Consider the following 17060-nt stretch of genomic DNA (forward strand, 5'->3'; position numbering starts at 1 on the left):
TAGATGGGGGGATCACTTCCCCCTTTTTATTTATGCCAGCACGGCTGCGTGCAGCGTACCGACGGCATTCAATACCCCGGAGAGCCAATTACCGCGAGGAGCGCAGCCAGAGCCGAGGCTGGGCTGTTCTCCACTTAATTTTCTTAATACAGACACATCGCCTCGGAAAAGCGCTGCTGCTCAGGGGAAGGTACAAAGCGGGTTCCCAGCGTGAATCCTCCGCCTCGGGAAGGGCGGGCGCAGCCTGGGCAGAGCTTTGGGACTTCCCTTCTCCTGGCGGGAAGAAGGGGGCTGGAGCAGGAGAGCGGAGGGAGCCACCCGCAGCAAGCACCAACACAAGGCTGTTGTCAGGTTTTTATTTCAAATCTCATGAAAACCCTTCCAAGAAATCAAATCATGAGAAGAACAAAAATTGTACGAACGCCTGACGGGACAGACGAGCTGCAGCCCGAAAATTAACGGACCTGGGGAGAGCTGCAGGGAAGGGAGGAGGTTTCCAGAAAGAGCTCAGAAGCCTGAGCCACGCAGATCTCCCCCGGCCTCCCCAAGCAGTTCGGCAGAGTTCAGCCAGGCAGAGCCGCACCAGCCTCATGCAACAGCACTGACGGTTGGGAAACGGGTTCCCGTAAACCCCTTCTGCAAAGCCAGTCCCCCAGCTGAGCGGGCCCCCCGTGTGCAGCCCCAGAAGGGTTCCAGCCCGGTGCCAGGCTCAGCTCTGCCGCCTCTGGAGAGCCGACGCTGGGCCCGGCAGGTCGGGCAGGTACCGGGCACCCTCCCTCCTACCCCAGCCCCGTGCGGTGCCCGGTGGGGAGCCCTCGCCATGCTGCCTGGGGGGGCTTTGTGTGCGCCCCGGGAATGAAAACCACGGCTGCAGGGGAGAGAGGGGGGCAAAGTGGGGCCAGGAATTCAATACCCACGTCTCTTCTCACGCACGTTAAAGGCTTTGCTGTTGGTGCTCTTTAAAGCCAGTGGGCATGGCCATGCAGAAGCTGATCTCGACTGCTGCTGGGGGTCCCCAGCATCCCCTGTGGGATGGGTCTTCCAGTCCTTCACACTGATCAGCCCTTCGCTTGGCTACAGAGCAAGAGAGAAACCATCTCTGCACGGGGAGCCCGCTCCAGCTGCCGCCTGCGGCCAGGCTAGGGCAGCGACCCAGCCCAGGAGCGGCAAGAAGCCAGCCCCCTCCTCAGCACCGACCGCCTGCGTAACCCCAGCAGCGCCAGCAGCGCCACCCGGGAGAAGCAGAGGAGGGAACCCCACAGCACCCAGGCGGCTCTTGCAGCGCCGCACCCCAGGCTGCCACCTCACGCGGGGCAGGACAGCCGGGGCACCCTCAGAGGAGCACGGAAAGAAACAAACCTACTGCCTCCTCTTCTGTTCCGCACACAGAGAAACCTTTATAGCTGACAGACGGGAACGTGGCCCCGAGTGGGGAGAAGAAATCGCTGCTGAAAAGATCGAAGTCCACCGAAGGGGGAGCGAAATGGGGAAAGCGCCCCTGATTCCCAGGAGACTGCTCTGGCTGCAGCCACGAGAAGCCACGCGGCGACCCCTCACATGAACATGTCGTCATAGCCTGGAGGGGGAAGGTGGTCGGGATCTGGCCTGGAAAGAAATTCAGAGCAGAGTCAAACCAGGAGCGAGAGCTCAGTCCCGCAGCAACAGTGACGACCCAGGAGATTCAGGGGCAGCTCAGAGCACAGGCTGGGGCTACCAGTACCTACCTGGGCTGGGGCTACCAGGCACGGCCAAGTACCTACCTGGATCTACCAGCCCCTAACGGGCCAAAGGGGTCGAATCTGGCGCCTGGGGGAACCGCTCCCGGGGGAAGCCGGCCTGGGATGCCTGACGATGGGTCGATGCCAGGCTGTGGGAAGCCAGATCGGAGAGGATCCACGATCATTCCCCCGCTCCGACCTCTGGGGAGAGGAAAGGCAGAGAAGGAGAGGAGATTGGCACCGATGAGCGAGGAGCAAAGCGCGTCCCTGTGCCGAACCTCCGCCGCAGGAACACGGGGAACCCGAGGTTAAGCCGACACACGGCACGTGGGAAGAAAAGCACCCCACACCCACCACAACGCGGGCCAGGACAAACCAGCGAGGAGAGCCCAAGGCAGAAAGACAGAGTGTCTTCACGTGCGTACACGTGGGAGAGGACTGGGGCACATCTGATCCTTGTCCCACGGAGGCTGCTGTCTGCGACCCGACAGAACCCAAACGCATCACCCTGCTCCTGCCCGGGGTTACTCCAGCCCTGCGGACCCGCCTGCGCTACGCCACAGCACGAGGTCAGGGGCTGGAGGCGAATCATGGCTCATCATCACGCTCAAGTGGGAATCTCAGGGCTGCAGACGGCGTGCCCCAGCAAGGGCACCAGCACCACCCCGGTCTGGGGCACGACGGTGCCAGCACGCCCCAAAGGCGAGCTGGAGACACGCACAGGGAAGCGCCGGCCCTCGCCCACCTGCCTTCCTCAGAGCCAACGCCAAAACAGACACTCGGAGAAGCAGCTTCCCTCTTCCCTGGGTTCCTGCAAGGAGCCATTTAGGGCACCAGTAATGGCTGGTGAGTCCCAGGGGCTGCCGACCGTGCCCTCCGGGAAGCGTTGGACCTGCCGGCCCTCGCTGCCGGCGCAGGCTCCCGTCCCCGCGCTCCGCTCCCCCCGGCGAGCGGCACGTCCTGCCCCGCTCGGTGTCGCAAGAGCTCCCGGACCCGGCTGGGGCTCCCACCAGCCTTTCCAAATCGCTGCCTGGAAGTCATTTGCTGACCACGGCGGCTCCTCGGAGCTGCCCCACGCTGCAAGTGCCATTCCTCACGGTTGGCTTTGTGCAAACTCGGCTGGAGCCTCTGGACACCGCTGCCATCCTACAAGTCATTAACAACGGCGCTAATGAGTTCCATTACGCCAGGCCGGCTGCCCAAAGCGCCCTGGGACAGCCAGGCCCCACGAGCATATGCCTGGGAGTCTGGGTCTCCGGCCCCAGCGCTGGCAGGTGTTGGCGCACAAATCTGCTTCCATTTACAGTCTTTTTTTTTTGTCATTTACAGAGAAACTTCTGATGAAAGGCTGGAGGCAGCGAGGGAAACAGGGTGCCCCCCCCCTCCTCAACTGAACCCCCTCTCCTCGTGCGATCAGGTTTCCTCCCAGCCACCCAGGCTCCAGGCCTCTCCTTCCAGCCAGGCAGGACGTTTTTAGCCGGCCCTTTTCTAGCCAAACCCACGGAGAACCAAGTCTTGCAAGAGGGGGAAAAAATGCGATCCCCACAGGAGAGTGGTTCCAAAGAGGACTCCCCTGGGCCGCAGGACGCTCTGCAACGACTCCGAGAGCTGCTTTTTGTCTGACTACGTGCTTTTAACTGGGATGGAAGATGACAGGTTCTCCTTGCCCAACCAAACCAAAGGCACGGAGATGTAGCTGTGAAGATCGGTGCCCCAGACAGCCCTGCTTCTGCCCAGGCTTTCTCTCGAGTGCTTCAGACAGCTGGGAGGCTCACAACCGGGACTCGAGAATCTTTGGACTCGGCTTTAAGCCTCTCCTTCTCCCGACTGCTGGGCTGTAGACGCAGCAGCTGGTAACATTTTAAATTAGAGGCTTACATTCACTTAACGATGTATTCAGCTTTGATTTACTGGAGGAATTACTGCATGTTAAATGAATACAAGCTGATTATTAAGCAGACGCAGATTGCAACCTATCATCTATGCAAGAGACGGGATCTTATTACGATATTAGAACCATATTGAGGTTTAGCAACTGTCAATTGGTCCCTCGCAATTTGCGCCGAGCAACTGTCCCGTCGCCGCCCGCACTGAGCCACTTTGCCGGACGCCTGAGCCGGGCAGACCCCAGCTGTTCCGGAGAAGGTCTCCAGCCACCCCCCACCCCCCAAGGGCAGAGCAGGGGATGTTCCCCAGGCCCCCAAACCACGACCTCTCCCAGGCATACTCACCCAAGAGGGTCCAGGTCTTCCCCACCGACAGCGAAGGGGCTCAAGGGGGAAGGCCTGAAACGCAGAGCAGAGCGAGACGCTCAGCGGAGGGCAGCGAGCGCGGCTGCCGGTGCTGCGCCCACGGGTGCTCTCCCGCGGCAGGCACCGCAGCACCCAAAGCGCCCCGGGACCCGCAGGACCCTGCGTGAGCGGGCTGGCGATGGGAGCCCCCCGCCCCGTGCCCAGGAGGCAGCGTTCCCTGCGCCGGGGTGCCGACACCGGTGTGCGTGGCAGGCTCGCGGGAAGCTTGCTGAGATGAAGAGGGCCCTGCTGTTCCCCCCCGCTCCCGGCTGGAACTGTCTGTGGATGCTTGGAGTTTCCATGCCAGGGGCTCCCCGAGCTAGGCCAGGCTCTCCAGCGTGTTCCAGCCAGAGACACAATGACAGTCCCGCTTCCAGGAGCGCGAGGACAGCGGGGCGGTGAGCCTGCAGCCAGCTGTCACATCTCCTTGCCAACACTATGTGCCAACAACACGGCTTCAGAGCCGTGCCCAGCTCCAGCCTGTCTGCCCAGGCCTCCCCGAGGAGCCTCTCGCACCCTGAGCCCCAGCGGTGGGGTGACAGAAGCAAGAGGGGACACGCAAGGCAGGAGCCGCGGCCGGTTCCCAAGAGGCGGCAGAGCCACCGCGGCGTCTCTGCCTGCCGGCCAAAGGGGATTACAGCTGGCGGGGGGGAGAGAGGGGGGAGCCCGCCTGCCACGTAGGAGGGATGGCTGGGCAGGCAGGGGCCAGGGAGGGACGCTGAAGGGGGTGTCGTGTGTCCCCTCTCCCCAGCTTTGCCAGCAAAGGGTTTCAAAGGGAAAGCGGGGTCAGGAGAGCGAGGAGAAGAGGTTTCCTTCCCCTCTGGGGAAGCCTTGCCCCGAGTCCCGGCTGGGTGCAGCACCCTGGGAGGAGGCTTAGAGGCAGCCCCAGCGGAGCTCGGCACCCACCCCACACCCTCTCCCCTCTGCCCTGAGCACAGACCCCACAGCTCTACCAGAGCCCACGGCACAAACTGACACCCAGCGCCCTGGTGTCCCTCCCGGGGGCTGCTTGGCCCCACGACAGCACCATCCTCCCTATTGCTGTCCCTGCTCTGCCAGCCCTGGAGCCCGTCCCTCAGCCAGCACCCTCCCTCCTTCCACCCCGCACCTTCCCCCCAGCCCTGCACGCTGCCCTCTCCCTCCTGGGTCTGTAGGTCTCCAGCGACACCCCAGGCAACGCCAAAGGAGGGTCAAACCAGCACGCAGCTCCAGAACGGGCCACCCCGCCGCGGGCAACCTAAACCAAACCCGAGCATTCGGCCAACGAGGCTGACACTGGCTGGGGAGGGTTCGGATTCTCTCCGCTCCTGACCCCACGGGTGCAAGACAGGGACCAGAGGCACAGTCTGGAGAGCCGAGCCAGGACCCCGTCCCGTCTCACCGAGGACCATCCCCAGCCACCCGCTCTTTACTCACCAGGACGGCGCTCTCGTGCCCGCTGGCTGCCGAGGAGGGACCCTGAGGGGGTCGTAATCCCGGAGCAAGCCAGGATCCTGCTTCTCAGCCTCGGGCTCTTTTTTGGCCTTTTCTGCGGGGGCCCCGAGGGGAGCAATGATGCCCGAAGCAACCCTTGTCCTCAGCTCCTCGGTGTTCTTGTACACCCTGCAGGGAGGAGAGGCAAGGCGGTGGGCTCGGGAGGCCACGGCACCCGGGTGTGAAGTGCTGGACACAGTGACACCAAAGCCCCCAGAGATGGCAGAGGTGCCACTCAGCCCAGGGGACTCTCTTGTGCTGTGACCACAACCCGACCAGTTTGCCCTGGAGGAAACCACAGCGCGTGGCACCGGTCTTTAGCGAGGCCACGGGGTGTCTGGGGCACGGTCGAAGCCGCAGCACCCCTGGGCGGTGCCCACCCCGCACAGCCAGGCAGGCTGGGCTCTGGAAATAAAAGTGCTGGGCTGGCCTGGCCCGTTCCCAGGTGGGGTGGCTCCTCACTGGGCTCCGACCCGCGGTCCCACTATTCCCTAAATCTCTCTTGGCTGCCAGCAGTGCAGAGGGAGGCAGGGGAGGGAGCCCTGCCTGCATTTCAGGCCTGCCGGCCTGCTCCTGGGGAAGAAAGTCCTCCAGGCTCCTCCTAACCTGCTCTCTGTCCCCCTCCCCATGCCGGTGGGACATTTTCTCCTGCAAAAAATACCAGGGAACTGAGATTACTTGTGGAAATCATCCAGGTGCTCTGGGTTGATGTAGTCGGCCACTGTCAAGGTCACATCTGCCACCTTCTGAGAACTGCGATCCTGGCAAAAGATGGGTAAAGCACGGAGTCAGCAGCCTGGCAGAGCTGGGAATGAGGGAAGGAGCAGGTACAGCCACAGCCAGGGGTTTGGGACACAAGGAACAGGCTCATCTGCTTCCTGCCACATCCCTGGGCTGTGCCTGAATCTCCAGGGCCAAACTCCAGTGTAGAGGAAGGCTCTCCCTGCTCCCTCAGCCAGTCTGGGCTGCAAGGGGTGAAAGACTCAGCAAAACCACTCCGGGCAGGTGCTTACTGGGGACAAGAGGAGATCTGCAGAAAAGTCCTGAGCTGGGAAAGGGACAGAAATGGGGCTACTCCTGGGCCAGAGCGTGCAAAAGGCCAGAGTCTGACCAGCTTCACGCTGGGCCACGTCTTCTGCCACAACGGCAGCCCCTAACACCTCACCTGGGTGGGCAGACGGGTCTGCCCCATCCTGAGGGACAAACGCCGCTGCAAGGTAGAACAAGCAACAGCAAACATTTAAGGGAAAAAAAAAATAATAATTAAGGGGCCCTGCTGTTCTTTGCAGTCGCTGCTCCTGAAGGACCCCAAACCCGCAGGGACGAGCGCGGGCGCTCACCATGACGTTGAGGATCATGCTGTCCTCCACCATGATGGCCTTCAGCAGCAGCTCACGGGCATCGTCCAGGGACTTGTAGCGCAGCGTATACACCTCCTTGTTGGCTTCCCAGCCGGCGGGCAGCAGCTCCGACTTCCTTTCATCAGGACCTGGCTGCAACAGAACAGACTTGCTGCTGAGACCCTGCCCACGAGCCCAGCACGCTGCAGGCGGGCGGGGGGGGGGGACACATCTGTCTTGGCTGCACAGAGGGATCCAGGAGGGGCCCTAGGTCTCTGGGAGGGGATCTAGGTCTCTGGGAGGGGATTGTTCAGTGCCTTCCAGGTTTTGACAGCAGGAGCAGGGCTTGATTTCCTACGGGCTGGCCCTGCCTGCTTGCTGGCCTCCCACGGGGTCCCTGTGCTGGAACAGGAGGGACACAACCACCCTTTGCTGAGCAGGAGGAGGCAAAGATGAAATAGAATGGAGGATGATGCTCTTCCTGCCTCGCACGTCTCACTCCCCAGCATGGGATAGAGCTGTCTGGGGCGCTGAGGGGAAAGGTTGTCATCCTGTTTGTCCCAGCCCCACAGCAGTGCTGCCGGGGGGGTCACAGCCCCACACTGTCCCCTCCTCTGGTACTGGGGGGTTTCTCTGCCAAGAAAGCACCCTGCACCCTCACCGCTGCTCCCCCAGCACTGCACTAAGCACCCTCCCAACACTCCCCTAGCATCACATTAGGCTCCCAACCCACTAGACCCCGACTTTAGCACTAGGTCCAGCACCCGGGTGGCCCCCTCCCTGGTACTGCACCCTACACACACACACTCCCTCCCCAACACTGCACTGGACACCCTCCTTTTGGTATGGGGCTCCCCCTCAGCACCAAGCTCCCTCTAGCATCACACTGACCCCACCAGCACCTCCCACTCCCCAACGCCCGCAGGCCCCAGCACCGCAGCCCCCCGCTCCAGCTCCCTCCCAGCAGCACTGGGGCCCCTCAGACCCCTCCCTGGCCCTCCTGCCCCCGACACCCCCGGAGCCGCACGGCTCCCCCCCCCCGCCCCGCCCCCGGGCGCCGAGCTCGGCCGAGCGGCGGCGGCGAGCGACGCTAGGAAAGGCCGGGGCTCGACCGCGGCCTCCGCGGCCTCCGCGGCGGAGGAGCCCGGCGGAGCCCAGCACGGTCCCGTACCTGGTCGCCGGCGCCGAGGCAGCGGTAGCCATGCCGGACCAGCTCCCAGTGGACGCCGCAGATGAGCGCGTCCTGCGGGCAGGAGACGGCGGCCCGCGCCCAGGCGTACAGCGGCTCCAGCCCCGCCATGGCCGCTCCGCACCGCCCCGCACCGCCCCGCACCGAGCAGGCGCGGCCGGGCCGGGCCCACGGCAGGAACCGCCCGGGTGAGGCCGGTAAAGGCCGGGCCGGGGCCGCTGCGGGGAGCGGAGCGGAGCGGAGCGCCGCACCGGGACGGGACGGGCCGGGCCGGGGCGGGACCGGGCCGCCCCTCACTAGAGGGCCCCCGTCCCCTGCGCAAGGCCCGGGCCCGCCTCCCCCGGGGGCCTGGCCGGGCCGGGGGCTGCGGCAGCCTGGGGGCTGGGGACCGCCCGACCCTCCCTCCCTGCCCTTTGGCTCTTCCTCGGCGGTTAAAGGCCGTTAGAGCCCGCGGCAGCGTCTGCGTGCGCTGCCGTGGCGAGCCCTCCCGAAGCCCCCCCGCGGTGGGTTCGTTTCGTTCCTTCCACAGCTCTTTTCTCTGGGCCGCGGTATTAACACCTAAATTCTGTTAAAAGTCGCCGATGAAACTTTTATTTCCTGCCCCTGCGCCGGAGCTGGTGTCCTCGGTGCGGCTGGCAGGAGGCCGGGGGCTCGGGGGGAAGCAGCCCCGTGCCGGGGAACGCCATCATCTGCCGCTTTCCCAACCCAGCTCCTTGGGGATGCTCATCTTGACTTCATTATGCGTCAATTAATTAACTCGCACTGTTCGCTCTTTCCATTCCCCCCCCCCCCCCCCGCCCCTCCCCTCAAGAAGTCACCGAGGCTGAACCATCGACCGCAGACCGGCAGGCCTGCCCGGCAGCCCTCGCGGCTCCGTGTTGCCCGGTCACACGGATCGTCACCGCACCGGCTGGGGAGATGCTGCACCTCCCGCTATTCCCACCGCCGCTCCCGGCTCCGTGGAAAATGGCCGTGGCTTGAAAGCCGAGCGAGCTGAGCCGGCCATGCCGGACTCGGCAGGAAAGCTACTGCTGATTTTCCACGGGACTGGGATTGCAGAGCAGGAAGCTTTGCAAGGGACGCAGCGGATGGGGATGCGATGAGAACAGCAGGAAATGCCTCAGCTGGAGCTTTTCCAGCGCTGAGCTTCTGATTCACAGCAACAGGCAACGTTTCCGCCCCACGGCTCGCTCCCGGCAGGCAGCAGCCGCGGTTGCAGGCTTTGACGGCATCCACATTTCACTTTCCCGGCACAGCCCGTCCCTGGGTGGGCGAGGCGGGTACCAGTAGCTTTGTTCGAATGCCCCCTCCTGAGGCAGAATTTGAAACCGTGGGTCTTCCTCCAGAGACTTGATCCTCAATCCTGTATCCTGGCGCCGCTAATGGGCTTCCCCCACCTTCCTGCGGACCTGGCGCAGGTGCTGGAGCGTTTGGGATCGGCAGCCACGGGAGCTGGCGGTGCCTCGGTGGGGCGAGAGGCAGCAGGAGCCTCACAGAAGCTATGCCGAGCGCTTACCAAGCTTTCCTTTTTCCATCCAGCTTGCTGCCATCTCTGTCCACCCACCATCTGCTGTCCACCCTCTCACCCATCACCACGCACTCCCGTCCTACTGTCGCCTTGTCCTCCTGTGGCCTCCCCGCCACGTCCATCCTTAATTGATTTTCCCTTTCCCACGTCGTGCTGGCTGCCCCAGACCACACATGAGGAGCGACTTTTGGCGCCGAGTCCCCCCCTGGCCCGAGCAGCCCCTCCGTGGGCACAGCGTGGGGTAAAGCGGGATGCCTCTCCGTGTCACCTCGCCGCAGGACCCTCCTGGGGTGCCGGGCCCCCGTCGTACCTGAGCCCGTGGCTCCAGGGCTTGTTGCCACGACATCAAAGCTGCCTTTCCAGCGCCCGCGGTGCCTCGCCGCGCCGGCTGGCTCCCCGTTGGCTCCTTCCTCTGCTCCAGCGTCTCACTCGCTCTGTGGCTCGTTGATGATGAAAACCACTGGCCACATGAAAGCGGCTCCCCTAATGTGAGTGAGGGGCCTGCGAGCTACATGGGAGGTAGCGGCCAGCACAGCCCCAGCTGGGATGCAGCGGCCAAGTCATTAACGAGGTGACGAGGATTGCGGAGCCGACTCATTAGTGCTGCAAGGCAAGTGCAGGCCGGTGCCATCATCGGAGCGGCCGTGTCCTCGCTGCGGCCTGCCGGGGCAAAGCCGGGAGCGGGAGCGACTCTGCGAGAGCCGAGCGAAGCCCCCGGAGCACATGGGGGTGAGGATTTGTGCCCCGCTCCTGCACCAACCTCCTGCCCGGGGAAACGCAGGCGAAGCTGCACGTGGCTGTTTTCCTCCCTCTTTTACCCAGGAACAGGGTCCATGGGGGCCGCGCATCTCGTGGAGAGCCGCTCCCTGCAGGAGCCGGGGGGGATGCCCCAGGGGAGGCAGTGGCTGGAGCCGCCCCGGCAGGGCGGTGGTGCTCGGAGCAGGTAGAGGGGCTGCATCAGCCGGGGTCACCTCCGTCACGCGAACCGCAGCCTCCCCTGACCTTCATACTTTCCCGCTGCCTCACTGCTCCCGCTGGATGCGCCCACTGCGGTGTCGTAACGAGCAGAAGAGGAAACAGATTTCCCAATCGCCCGCCCCGCTGGCAGCCCCTGAGCCCTCCGTGCTGGGAACGGCCGCCGGCACGGCCGGGGCAACTGGCTCAGCCCTGGTGCACCGCGTACGAGCCGGGGCCCGGCAGGAGAAGGCAGAGAGGGGCCGTGGGTAACCCCTGGCTGACGTTCAGGTGTTCAGGGTGCTGCTGCTGGAGAGCATCGTCCCTCCCTCGGGGTCAGCTCGCTGTGGCTCCTGTTCCCCACGTGCATCACCTGGCCCGGGGCGAGCAGGGGTGGGTGCCGGAGGACGGCACCACCGTGTTCCCCGCCGGGCTGCCCGCGCTTCCCCAGCGGGAAGGGAAGGAAGGGATCCCCCGCTGCCGAGCAGGGAGAGCCAGCGGGGCCAGGGCAGCCTCCTCCAGCTCTACTCAACTGCCCGGGGCTTACTGGCACGTAAGGAGCCACCTGAAGGTGACCGAAATCACCGTGCCAAGGGACATCGGGTAGGACAGGGCAGCGCTGGCTCCTGGAACGGGCTTTGCCCCTCGTTTTCACGGGGGTCCCGTCGTTGCCTTGAGAGGGGAGGTAGGCACTCCACGAAAATTTGGCCTCCTCTTCATTTGCCCCAAATTCAGTTCCAGGGAAAGGTGCCACGGAGGCAGGAGAAAGGTTTTTTTTTCTCTCTGGGGAAGAAATTCAAACCACATGCAGGCGGGCTCGCTGCAGTAGCAGGAGGAGGGACTGGGGCTGCGAGAGAGCAGGCTCTCGAGGCCAAATGTAAAGTCAATTAGCGCTTTCAGGACTCCGAACTTGCTCGAGCGCTGTGCTGCGAGCAGGCATAATCCCTGTCGGAGGGAGGCTGCCAGGAGGGTTTGAAAATAATTAGGAAGCCCAGAACCCCAGTGCTTCCCAGAAAAGGCTGTTAGCTCTGCGGTGGAAACCTTGCTTGCAGGGAGCGCGTCGCACCAACAGTCGTGACTCATCGACTGGATGGAGCTAAACTCAATTTGTTCGGAGGTCGACACGCTCCGAAATGAGCTTTGCCCTCGGTGGGGCTCCTGCGCTCCCTTTGCTTGCCATAATTCAGGGGATGCCCTACACGCCTGAGGGTAACGCTGGGTGGTTTCACGGGATGTGTGTCATCCAGAAGGACCTTCCTAAGGGGCAGTGGCGCTGGGGAAACTGAGGCACAGAGGGCTCAAACCACCTGAGCCAGTGGCCTGAAGGGCAGCAGCAACCTCAGTCCCTCGACCCGCTGCCCCCGGCTGGAGCCTGCACCCCACCAGCCCCATCCCTGCAGCTCGGGTGGATGCTGCCAGCCTCCCCCCCCGCCCCCATCCCCAGAGGGGGGACATCTCGGACACAGATCCAAACGGTCCGGGCCAGCCTCGGAGGAACAAAACAAGACAATCCATCAGCCTTGCTTCACTCCCGCCCCAGTCTGCAGGCTGAGGCCGGGTTGCATTGTGCGGAGCCGGAGGGACTCCACATCAAAGCGGGGACCAGCTGGCTGCCGGGCCGCCCCAGCGCCCAGACGGGCAGCGCCCTGCCCACGAGCTGCCTGCTCTGCGCTGCCCACGCCAGCTCTGCCTCCGCTCGCTGCCCCATCCCGGCGGCCAGGCGGCAGAGCTGGGGTGCAAAACTGCCCCCCTGGCTCCTGGCGGGACATCCCCGAGGCCACGTTTGGCTGCGGAGAGCATCAAAGGCGAGGGCGAGCGGTTGCTACCCCGGGGCTGGGAGCAGCATCCCAGGGCTGGCAGCACCTTCCCTCCATGGGGGTGAGGAGGAGGAGGAGGAGGAGGAGGAGGAGGCATCGCGGGCGGAGGAAGCGTCGGTCCCATCCTGAGCTTGTCCTGGAGCACTTCAGAGGCTGCGCGAAGCCCGCGGAGCCGCGGGGACGGCACAGCCCGCTCCTGCGGTGCAGCTCCCGCTATCCTCACAAGACCCTTCCCTTTGCAGTTCCTTCCATGACACATGGCGGTTGCTTCCCCCGGGCTGCTGCCCCGGCGCTGCTGCAGACAGTACATTCATTTTTGGATGGCTTTTTGCAGCTCCCCGGCGTTTCTCCCCATCCCAGGCACGCACGGATGGTATGAGGCAATGTTCTCGGGGAGTATCAGCTTCCCGGCGCAGGGCTGTTGGGTAAGCGCTCGCCTTTCTTCTGAGGAGCTGGTGGCAAATATCCCCCCATGAAACCGGCCCGACGTGCTGCCCGGTGGGGCTGGGGATGGCGAGGGGGGAGTCGGGGGTCTGGTCGTGGTGGGCTGAGCTGGGCCACGGGGAGCCAGCGCCATTTGGGACGGAGGGGTCTGGGCAAGGGAGAGCACCCGGCTCCCCCAGCACAGTGCCCGTGTGAGGGTGCAGCAGTGCAAGAGTAATTTGGGTGCAAACCCCCCAAAATCCCCTATTTCCCTACTAGCAAAGGGTCGGGGTGGCTCTGCCCCGTGAACCCTCCGCATGGGACAGAGCCAGCCTGAGGCCCAGCACCTGCGTTGACCGGCCCCACCAACACAACCCCCTCTTACGCCCCAAAACGCATCCATGCCCCATTCCAGTGCTCCCTACGAGGCCTCCAACACCGCAGCATCACGGATGCAGCCGGGAAAAAGCCATCAGGGCACCCGGAGAGCGGCGACCTGGCGGTGGCACTGGCAGCCCAGACACCCAGGGCACCGGCAGGGAGGGGAGGGAGGCAGCAAAATCCCGTCGCAGGGTGGGTTTTCTCGGCTGGGTTGAGGGCGGGGTGGCGTGGCAGCCTGTGCCACCAGCATTGACCGTCCCCGAGGGCACGAGGACTGTGCGGGCAGCACCTCCCGCCGTCGCAGCCTGCGGTACACACGTGCCCGTGGTAGGTAACGAGCGACATTTTTTCCAGTTGGCTAATTAAGACGCAGAATAAAAGTCACTAAAACGCGAGGCTGGGTGTTTAAAGGGAAAATTCTCCTCCAGGTGCCAGGTTTATTAAAAGAAGGAGGAAAAAAAACCCAAGGGGGAGAGGCAGGGCCACAAGCTGGACAAAGAACATATGGGGAAGGAGTTGCCTCTGTGGGGTTGGACGGGGCAGGGGGGGGAGCGGCGAGGATGGGGGCTGCAGTAAGCCCCCATGTCCACGTGCCACCAAGACCCCAGGGTGCCGGGTGGCCCCCGGGAAGCCGTGCCCTGAGCATCGCTGTGAGCGCCCAGCGCACCCCCCCCAGTGGGGCTGACGCCCTGGCAGGGCTGATCTGCATCCTTCGAAGGTTTCCCCATGAACTGGTAGGAAACTGGCCCAAACTGGGCAGGATCCAGGCTGATAAAAGCTGAACGCGCTCTCAGCATCGCCGCCGGAGCTGGAACTGCTGGGACACGAGGAAGACGCGCTCAGCCGAGGGCCATGGTTTGATGTGACGTTTGGGACAACAAACCCCCTCCCCAGCTCCTGCAAGGCACCCCTGGGGGAGCAGGGACCCCCAGCAGCACTGGCCGGCCGGCGAGGCTGGGGGTGGCAGAGCTGTGGCCCCCGGCCCCCGCGCCACCCACCTCTGCTGGGTGCCTGCACACAGACGCGGCATTTGCGCTTACATATGTAAAGCATTAGGATTTGTTTAGAAGCCCTTTATTGTCATATTTTGTTCTTTATTTCCTACAAATTAAATTTGCTGAGGGATATGTGTGGATTGTGAAATTATTTTGAGAATAGTTCCTCTGGGTTTTTTAATTTCCTTTGTATTAAATTTTTACAGTGTTTAAAAGACTACGAAAAAATTTTAAATTAAAAAAAAAAAAAAGTAGGGCAAAATCCCAGGGAAGGAAAAGAGAAGAGCCTGAGAAGGTGACCAGCCGCGGGCTGGCGCTGGGACCAGCCGCTGCCACCTCTGCTATCACAGGCACCAGGGACAGTCTGGCACAGATGCCCCCCTCCTGCTCCCGCTCCGTGCTGGCCCGGAGGAACCAGGGCTGGGGGAGACAAAACCGGCTGCCCCGAAGCCGGTGCCGGAGCAGGACCTGCCATCTGCCGAGGACCGGGTGGCCACGGCTGTTCCCACCGGAGGCACGGCTCGGCCTTTCCCTTTCCTTCACTCCCGGTGCCTCGTCGGGGCGGGGATCCCTCGCACGAGGCCGTGGGGCTCCGCCAACCCCCCACCCGCGTTTCCAACCCACGGCAATTGTTTGGTGCCGCCGGGAAAGCCCACAGCCGGGCCATCTGAAACCTCCCTCCCCCGTCAGCCATTCCCAACGCGATAATCTCCCCAATTATTCCCCTGAGCTGCCGCTGCTGCCGAAAGCCAAGCTGCCCCCCGCGAAGGGCTCCACATCTTGGAAGCATTAGGGACCCCTTTCGCTGCCGGGGCGCACGGCGTGGCGGCGATGGATGGCCGGGAGCCGCCCTCCCGCCCCTCTGTCCTTTGTGCTGGGTGTTTCCAGCTCGTTAAAATCACAGACACATTTTTCGCCTCTTTAGTCCTACCACTGTCATCGTCATTGTTTCAGACTGGTGCAAATTGGGAACTGGCCGTGCACTGACGCTGCTGCTCCGCTCCGCCCGGCAGCCGCCCTCGCCCCTGGGATGCGCAGGAGGGCACCGCTCTGGGGACGGGGATGGGGACGGGGATGGCACCGGCCTCCTGCCACCTCTCCCCCAGGGCGGTTTGCAGCCAGGTTGGTGGCACTGCCAGGCACGGGACCCCCAGCGTGCCACCTCCCACCTCTCTCCTATGTGGCTTCCCCCCCGGCAGCCTGCCCGCGGGGCGCACAGCTCGGCAGTGCTGGTGGGGACGGTACCGGGGCTGTGCCGGTGTCCGGCGAAGGTCTGGGAGAGACCTGCACCAGGAACGCTGCTGCCAGCCAGGGGCAGGGGGAGCAGAGGTCTTGGTGTACTTCTGGGACACCCCCCCAGTGTTCCCGAGGGGCTCCGGGGGGTCGGCGGCACTGGGGATGGGGCCGGGAGGCAGCGGCAAACTCAAAACCAGGGCAGCAGCATCCCTGGCCTCGAGGAACTGGGGACAAGGACTCCCCTTCGTTATCACCGGTCCCCAGCAGTCCCAGGGCGTCTGTCCCTGGGCGAGGGGTCTCGGTCTCGACGCAGCCGTTCTGGCCCCCGCGCCGGGGTGGCAGGAGTGGCTGGTTTGTGCCTCTCCCTCACAGTGCGGCACAGGGAGGGAGCGGCTGGGCTCCTCCCAGCTCTAGGGGAGCTGGTGTGGAAAACAATTATGCGAGAGGATTTCTCTGTTAATAACAAGGGAAAAGGAAGAACTCGGTGAACGCGTAACTTCGATCGAGAGAGCAAGATGTCAGGGCTGCGCACGGCAAAGTTGCCCCGTGTGGGAGGATGCTACGGGAGCATCAGCAGCACCGTCCAACTGGGAAGAATCACAGAGGGTGTTTGAATAAGCTGGGAACAGCACAGCCTTCCAGGGCTGCGAGGAGGCAGGGATGAAAGGGTGCAGGGATGCAGGGGTGTCAGGATGCGGGGCTGCAGGGATGCGGAGATGCGGCAATGCAGGGATGTGGGGAGGCAGAGATGCAAGTCCTGACCTGATGGTCCCTCTGACTTCCACATCCCTGTGCCCATGCAGACCCTCTCCCCAGCCCCAGGCTGCTGAGACCTCCTCAGCTCAGCTCGGCTCAGCTCAGCTCGGCTCGGCTCGGCTCGGCTCAGCTCCCCTGGCTCCACTGGGGAACTTGGCAAAATGGAGAGGATTGCTGAGCAGAGCAGAGCCCAGCTCTTGATCTGTTCTAGGAAAAGAGAGGCCACACCAAGAACTTTCTGAAATTCCTTCCCGAAGCCTTGGCTGAAAGCCGCTGCCTCTTTGCCGAGGCAGTTAGACCCTGGCAGCGCCGGGGCCTGAGCCCCGGCCCGGCTGGGCCGTCCTGCCGCTTCCCAGCCGCCTGGTTTAGGGAGCTGGAGCCTTTGCCACGGCTCGGTCTCCCCGTCCTGTGCACCTCTGCGGGTGTCCTGGTGCGGAGCTGCCCCTGCCAGGCACCTCCTGGCCCCTCTTTGTCACTGGACACGCAGGGCGGTGGCTTCTCTGGGCCGAGGGACGCCCAGCATCGCTCTCCCCGCGGCACGCTGGCAAATTCCTTTCACATGAACGGGAAATACGAGTTTTCTTCTCTTTGTTGTTTTATTTTTTTCAGGAAAAAAATATGTAAAAAATAAATTAATCAAATCAAATCCTATTTGTTTGTGGTCTCCGTGATCTCCTGTTGTTTGGTTGAGTCTGGAACTCAACGCGATGCTGTTGGGATGGCCACGGAGCGTGGACGCCCCAAACCCGGGTGCACCCCCGCTGCCATCAGCTGCGTGAGCCGGCGCTAGTCCCCATGTGGGGACAGAAGGACGTCCCCATGTCTCCACTGAAACTGGGAGTGATGGAGCCGGGGTGGGTTTGGCTCACGGAGCTGTGGCCGGTCCTGCTCCAGCTGGACTCTCTGGGAGAGGGTCGGGGAGAGGCGGGAAGTGCGGTGGGCATCTGCTGGGAGCTCAG

The 17060-nt window shown here is 63.6% G+C and overlaps 1 protein-coding gene across 2 annotated transcripts; it reads right to left on the bottom strand.

The window, feature by feature from the left end:
- Nucleotides 1-342: 342 nt before the first annotated feature.
- On the bottom strand, nucleotides 343-8122 carry PSMF1 (proteasome inhibitor subunit 1). Of its 2 annotated transcripts, XR_015183941.1 has the most exons (8): nucleotides 7994-8122; nucleotides 6823-6975; nucleotides 6161-6243; nucleotides 5426-5611; nucleotides 3950-4003; nucleotides 1761-1919; nucleotides 1360-1605; nucleotides 343-1074 (listed from the first exon to the last, which is right to left on the bottom strand). XR_015183941.1 is itself a non-coding variant. In XM_086474635.1 (7 exons), the coding sequence occupies exons 1-7, from the start codon at nucleotides 8120-8122 to the stop codon at nucleotides 1554-1556; spliced, it is 816 nt and encodes a 271-aa protein (XP_086330761.1). In that variant the 3' UTR covers nucleotides 343-1553. The 2 variants fall into 2 exon arrangements, 1 of the variants encoding a protein (XP_086330761.1); XM_086474635.1 differs by having other exon boundaries at nucleotides 343-1605.
- Nucleotides 8123-17060: the final 8938 nt, after the last annotated feature.

The sequence above is a fragment of the Leptosomus discolor genome, chromosome 17, assembly GCF_034619465.1.
Source record: "Leptosomus discolor isolate bLepDis1 chromosome 17, bLepDis1.hap2, whole genome shotgun sequence".
Lineage (NCBI taxonomy): Eukaryota > Metazoa > Chordata > Aves > Leptosomiformes > Leptosomidae > Leptosomus > Leptosomus discolor.